The 7,088-nt window shown below is 29.4% G+C and overlaps 1 protein-coding gene across 1 annotated transcript; it reads left to right on the forward strand.

The window, feature by feature from the left end:
- The first annotated feature begins 696 nt into the window (after window positions 1-696).
- Window positions 697-2,196, forward strand: LOC148265793 (putative expansin-B2). Its single transcript, XM_088220532.1, has 4 exons — window positions 697-874; window positions 975-1,090; window positions 1,797-1,915; window positions 1,980-2,196. The coding sequence occupies exons 1-4, from the start codon at window positions 697-699 to the stop codon at window positions 2,194-2,196; spliced, it is 630 nt and encodes a 209-aa protein (XP_088076658.1).
- The last annotated feature ends 4,892 nt before the right edge of the window (window positions 2,197-7,088 follow it).

Below are 7,088 nucleotides of genomic sequence, written 5' to 3' on the forward strand. Positions count from 1 at the left end.
ATTTTTGCTCTTATCCATTCTGATTATCTCTCGATTGCACATGGACAATTACGTTTCGTATTGAAAATTAAAATACTAGGAGATTCATATCTCATAAAATATCACCCTAATTACTTTTAAATGTGAATATTATAAAACTTAATTTTTATTTTTCAATTTTCAATTCAATAAAATACTAATAAGAGAACAATACAAATATAATATAATATAAATCTGAACAAAAATAAAATTCTAATTACATGTCTAACTTGAGTTAAATTTTTTTAATAATTTATTTATTTATAAAAGAAAACAAAAATTCATAATTATAAATAAAATTAATCAAATTATGCAACACATATGTGAACTATAATTAAATTATACATATTAAATAGCACATATATAAAAAAATCCAATAGGAATGAAGTAGATTGAGAACCATCTATAAAATATAATTCTTAAATGTAAAAATCTTCACTATAAATTAACTTAAGCAAATTTACAAAATATTACTTTGCATTATACTTTATTATAAAGAGATCCCATATTTCCTAAAAAAAATAAACGTTAGGATCTCGTAGAATTGGAAATCAAATTAATTCTAATTAAGGAGATCAAGGATTTTGATGGTCTCTGATGAGTGGCTACTTCTTCTCCGAACTAAATCAGAAAGGAAATTAAAATTATATTAATTATAATAACATTAATTTAAGCTTCATGGAACATGCTCGTAAATATTCAATGTACTTTTCACTTGTATATTTCTGTATGTTGCTAGACTTTTGTCACTGTTTCTACCCTAAAGTACTTAATTTTTCCATCTCACAATCCAATCGCTGTTGGTCACCTGCTGCTGCTACCTGGTACGGTAGCCCTAATGGTGCCGGTAGTGATGGTAATCTCCTATTTACACATATACAACACATTATATATACATATATATACTCCATTTGTCTAACATGTATATATTATACGTATATATGTACATCATATAGGTGGAGCGTGTGGATATGGACCTAGTGTGGGTCAACCTCTATTCTCTTCAATGGTGTCAGCAGGAGGTCCTTCCCTCTTCTTCAAAGGAGGCCAAGGATGTGGAGGATGTTGCCAGGTACCTTATATACCAACTTATGATCTTCATTTCTAATATTTAGGATTTTCTTCTTAAATTTTACTCATAAAAGTATTCCCAAATCAATTTGTAAAATACTTGAAATGATATTTAAAATAGATTCTTCCAAATTAATATTATAAATTTATAATTTTGTTTTTAAAATATTATTAATCAGAATCGAACTGTGAATGTGTATTTAAAAAAATTAAATTTCTTAAGAAAAATTTATTCATTTTCATGCAACTAAAACATTCTTAACAATCAAGATATATATTTTGTAGAAAAGGTAAAAGAAGTTTTATCAACAATTGTTATTTCCTCATGAGTAAATGTGATTGTTTAACGAAGGACTAGGTATTTGCATAAATAATATTTTAATTAAAAATGTATAATTTTGATGGAAGTAAACTTTAAACTTAATATATATATATATGTATATATAGCAGGAGAAATTAAAAAATGTATTATTTTATGTGTACCAATAGCTTGGTGAAATGATGAACAAAATTGCTGACATATGGTTTTGTGGAATTCTTATTAATCCCTTAAATATTAATGTTGGTGGACAATCACACTTCCTTTGAAATTACACATGTTTAACATTTGATTATTTTTGTTGGCTGTTGGCAACTAACGACCGATTAATGTTTTTATATTTTTATTAACGCATCTATGTTTACCTGGACATCCAATGACTACACAGATAATTGTTCAGGAAGTATCATGCGTATCACATTCAGTTTACTTCGATCTAACCGTTACTGCTTTTCGAGTTATGGCCAATTCTGGTAATGCTGATCAACTTCGCAGCAACATTGGAACGTTAGCAATCCAATGTAGAAAGTAATTACTAATATCTTATTAATATTTCTTGAAATTTTAACAGAGTTGATTGCAAATATTCTGTTGATTCAGGCTCCAATCCCTACTTTTTTGCAAGCGTAATTGAATATGTAGATGGAGATGGAGAGCTCACCGCAGTTGAATTAAAACAGGCTTGGAACTCCCACACCTGGCTTGCTATGCAGAAGTTATGGGCTGCTGCTTGGAAACTTAACTTTGGCTCTACTCTTTGTGCTCCATTTTCTATTCACCGCAGTTGAATTAAAACAGGCAGGCTTGGAACTCCCACACCTGGCTTGCTATGCAGAAGTTATGGGGTGCCGCTTGGAAACTTAACTTTGGCTCTACCCTTTGTGCTCCATTTTCTATTCGGTTAACTGTAGCGAGAACTGGAGAAACTGTTGTTGCTAATGATGTAATTTCTGTTAACCGGCAACCAGGTCAAACATATCAATCACTAGTTAATTTTAAACATTAATTATATTTATAATGATAATATATTATTTCAATTGTAACATTCTAATTTATTTGATTTTAATAAAAATTAATAAATAAAAATATTATCATTATTATTACTATTATATTGTTAAAAAGAAAGAAAGAAGAGGAATATCGAAAATAAAAAGAAGAAATAGAAAAAAGAAAAGAAAAGAAAAATGAAAAAATGAAAAAAAAAATGAGAAAGGAAACCCTAATTAAAAGCCAATACCCTTTCTTCCCTTAATCCCATTACTTTAAATTGGTTCAAGTTAACTTTTATGAATGTGAGCTATGTTTTTAGTCTTACTATAATTTCTTATATTAATTTCTGATGATGCACATATATTATAGATCGATGTGTATTTGGAAGGTTGTATAAATTTTTAATATTGCACATGTGAGGTCGCATAAATTAACATACGTGAAACTGAATTTTTATTTTATCCTTAAAAAATATATGTAACCCGCATGTAATTTTAAAAATTTAGAGTAATTAATTCCCTAAAATTAGTGTTAATTTATGCTTTCAAATTCAATTAATTATAAAATATTAAAAAATTAAGTCCTACAAAAAAAAATTTTAAAATCCAAATTTTTCCCTAAATACACATAATTAATTAATTAGGAATCAAAGTGAACAAAATAAAATCAATTTGGGTCTTTTTCTAAATTTAAAACTTGATTCAGGGGATTAATGAAAAGAAAATGAGCCATTCCATGATTTCTAGAAAATAGGCCACCTCAGCCAATGACGTGGCTGCAACCAAATGGCAGAGAGTCGCATGGCATCTGACCGCACACGTCGTCAGCCACGCGGACACTCATAGTATTCAAATCGGATAGCCCTGCGCTTTGACTGATCCAATCAGATCCAATAGTGCGTAGGGATGCAGAGGAAATGATTGTGATTCAATGACCCACATCCAAATGCCAATCGAACAACCTACGTGCGTTCTAAGGTGATCCAACGAGCATACGTGCAGATGGTCCAGATATGAGGAGATCGCGATCTAACGGCTACGATCGCGCGAAGACAAAGTTACGAATCTGCCATTAATAAGGCAAAATCTTACGCCTCTTGTACGACCAGGTATGCACAATCATACAACCCACGTGTGTCCGAGAGTGGGTTTAAAAGCCCACCTCAAGTCATTCGACCCCCAGCCTAGTCAAGGGAGTAGAAAAAAAAAAGAAAAGAAAAGAAAGAAAGAAAGAAAGAAAAAGAAGAGAATAAAAAGCTGTGGGAACACCTTGCACGGGGGATAGAGGAGAGAATGAGAGGCATAACATGCCGGAGGCGAGGCCTACCACCAGGGGTAGGCGATTCACAGCCACCCAATGCCGGAAATCGCGAAAAACCCGTCGGGTTTTCCGGTGACCCGCGACCCACGGGTGCGTGATCAAACCCGAACCTTCAGGGATGATTTTCTATGCCTTGTTCTCTTTATTTAAATTCGATTAAACATTCTACAAATAGCTTGGCTGTAGTAGAACAACTTTAAAGTCCAAATTTAACCAAAACCGAGCTATGAATGCATGAAAAATTGCATTAAGCTCACAGGTTTGTCACTAACCCAAGAAGGAATTATTCCTTGCAGGTTTTTTCTTAACTTTGGGGATATTTTTAGAGCTTGATTCGTTTCCTAGACACTTTAAAATGGTAAGTATAAGTAGTTGGTAACCCGAAACGTTCATAGCATCAAGTTTTAATGAATTCATGAAGTAAATTAGGAGATATTCACATCCAAATATGGGTTGGTGAACTGGTTGAAGAACCAATTTGAGAAATGAGATGTTTTTGAACAATTATAAAATTTTAAAATTCACTTGCTTGAACTTAATGTGTGAATGGATGATATAATGATAAATTAGAAATTAGTGAAAATTACAGGTTAGAAGGAAGGAAAATTGAAATAGAATGATGAATTTAGGAATATTTAGGGAATGAAATTAGGAAAGAATTTGGAAAGTTGAAATAATAATAATAATAATAATAATAATAATAGCAATAAAAAAAATTTAAAAGAAGAAATATATAATAATAAAAAGATACATATTATATAAAAATACATATATAATAATAATAATAATAAATTCATAAACAATTATAAAAATAAAAAATAAAAGAAAACTCAAACTAACAAATAAATCTATTTATAACCTAATCAAGATAAAAAAACTAAATTAGAATGAGAAAATAAAAGTGACTGGTAGGAAATTCGAATATGTAAAACAAAAGAAAATAAGATATCAATCTTAACTAAGAATAGGAAGAAAAGAAAATAATGCAAAGAATTGAAAAAGTGAAAACTTAAAAATAACTTGTTTAAGATTGGTATCACTGAAATTCAACAGTGTAGTGAACCTTATCCTTGGGTCGATGAAAGTCATTCCAGATGTGGTTGGGATGTGTGTTCTGTTATGAGTCACCTAGTAATGGATTGTTGAGACCAATTTGAATGTTTTGTCTATGTGTCTAACTCTTGCGATAGTGGGAATCATGATCCCACAATAGTTTAGATAACGAATATATTCGTTAAATATCAAATAAAACTCTAAAATTTTTAATAATACTAATTAAGTAATTGGGTTGAGGCAAATCGAGAGTCGATGATACCTGTGAGGGATTACGGTTGTTTCGATTTATCCATGAATTGTGAGAAAATCTAACTGAGGGATAAAATGAATTTGGAAGGATTTTTGAGGGTCAAAATGAACCTAAGTGGATTTCGAGGGACAAATTTATAGGGATAAAAGGGATCTAGGGGGGGTTTTAGGGGATAAGAAGTGACCTAGGGGGATTTTAAGGAAAAATATAACTAGGGAGACTTTTAAGGAGAAATTTTGACTTAGGGGGAATTTGAGGGGTAAAAGTGAGAGGGAAATTTTGATGGATGTCTGATTAAGGGGATAACGAGGGAGAAATTTGAAGAATTTAATCTCTCTACATTTCATGATTTTTAAATAAATAGAAAAAGAAAAATTTTACATATTTGATTGATTATTTGCTTGTATGTCCCTATGGTGTACTCTATTTTTTTTACTTACTGAACTCGTTGAAATTGTTTACCCCATTAAATTATCATCTTTTTCAGAACGGAAAAAAATGATAGTCGTACCCAAATCAGAATGTTAGTATCCTGCTTGGCTTGAGTAAGTTGTAGTTTAGTTTTTGGATCCTATAATTTTTGTTACCTCATGTTATTATGACTATATTATAATACGTATCAAGGGATGAATAAATTTTGTTTTTTTTTTGTATTATAAACTGATTAATTCTTTAAATTAGCCAGTAGTTTATGATCGTAGTTTTTCAGTGGGACTACTGCCATCATAATATAAGTTTGAATATATGAAGAGTGCGTAGTTAAAAATAATTTTACTATATTTTTATTTAGAATTAAAAAAAATAAAAAATGTAACTAAATTTAATTTGTTGTACTTTTAGCAATAATTTTAAAAATTGCACTGGGAAGATGCAACAAAAGCTTTCAGGTGACAAAATTTTAACCGTGGTTGTAATTGCCACTAAATATTTAAAACTTTTAAGAGCAATTGAAAGTAGTAGGTAACTGAAAGCTCCACTAAATTGCGTAAAATATAAATTGGCCATATATCAAAAAGTTTGTGGCAGAATCATTATTTTAAAAGTTAAAAAATGCAAACAAATGCTTTAGTTTCTTCCAGTGGGAAAAGTAAAAAAGATAATTTGAATATACGTGTTTAAAAATTATGTACTTGGACACTGTGGTAAATCATATATACTATATTTAATGTTTTAGTGAAATAATTAAAATACCTAAACATGATACGATTAACATTAACATTGTAATTGATTAATCATTACATATCTAAATATTTTTTTACTGTGAATTACTTTTTCTTTAATAGTCTATGTAATAACTCAAATATAAATCCTTTATAAAGTATTTGTATTATGTTTTTTAATGAGAAAAATTTTACAGAATTAAGTATTTCGGTTAAAGTTTTAATGAGGAAAATGTTGCAACATTGAATTGCCCAAAATTACATATTAATGAATGAAAAAATGTCTATAAATAGAAGTAGCGTTTGTTGGGTCCATAAGTACAAAAATCTCTTTTAGTACATTATTTTATCGTATGAGGTTCTTGAGTGCTTAAAAGAATCCAACACATAGATGAAAGCAAGCCAATTGTTCAAACTAAGCAATGGGATGAGGTATTTACTGATCTTTTGCTTATATTAATTTTCATTTATTTTATCATTTAAATATGCTATAATGTTTATATGACTAACATTTGGTATAAGAGCTATATAGTCTATGCTTTGTTTGTGTTTGAATGTTTACAAAAGTTTTATAAAATATTATTTGGAATGAAGTTATTGTTGTTCTTTGAGACTAAAAATAACATATCTTTCATGGGGATGAGAAAACTACACGTCGTTTTTATTATACAAGGGACCCAAACTCAATGTTCGAATGACACATCGTTTTGGCTTAAAATTGTTCCAAATGACATGTCATTTTTTATAGCCAAAATTATTATATTAAAAAAATGGATGCAATTTTAGAAAAGTTTTTGCCATTATTTGTTGGTATTTTTTGAATTTAAAATTTTATGAAAATTTTACAAATTTTGTTATCTTGTGTGAATTTTCATTAAAGTATGATTTTAAATTTAATAAATTT

Source organism: Carica papaya, chromosome 5 (assembly GCF_054855325.1).
Source record: "Carica papaya isolate Zhongbai chromosome 5, ASM5485532v1, whole genome shotgun sequence".
NCBI lineage: Eukaryota > Viridiplantae > Streptophyta > Magnoliopsida > Brassicales > Caricaceae > Carica > Carica papaya.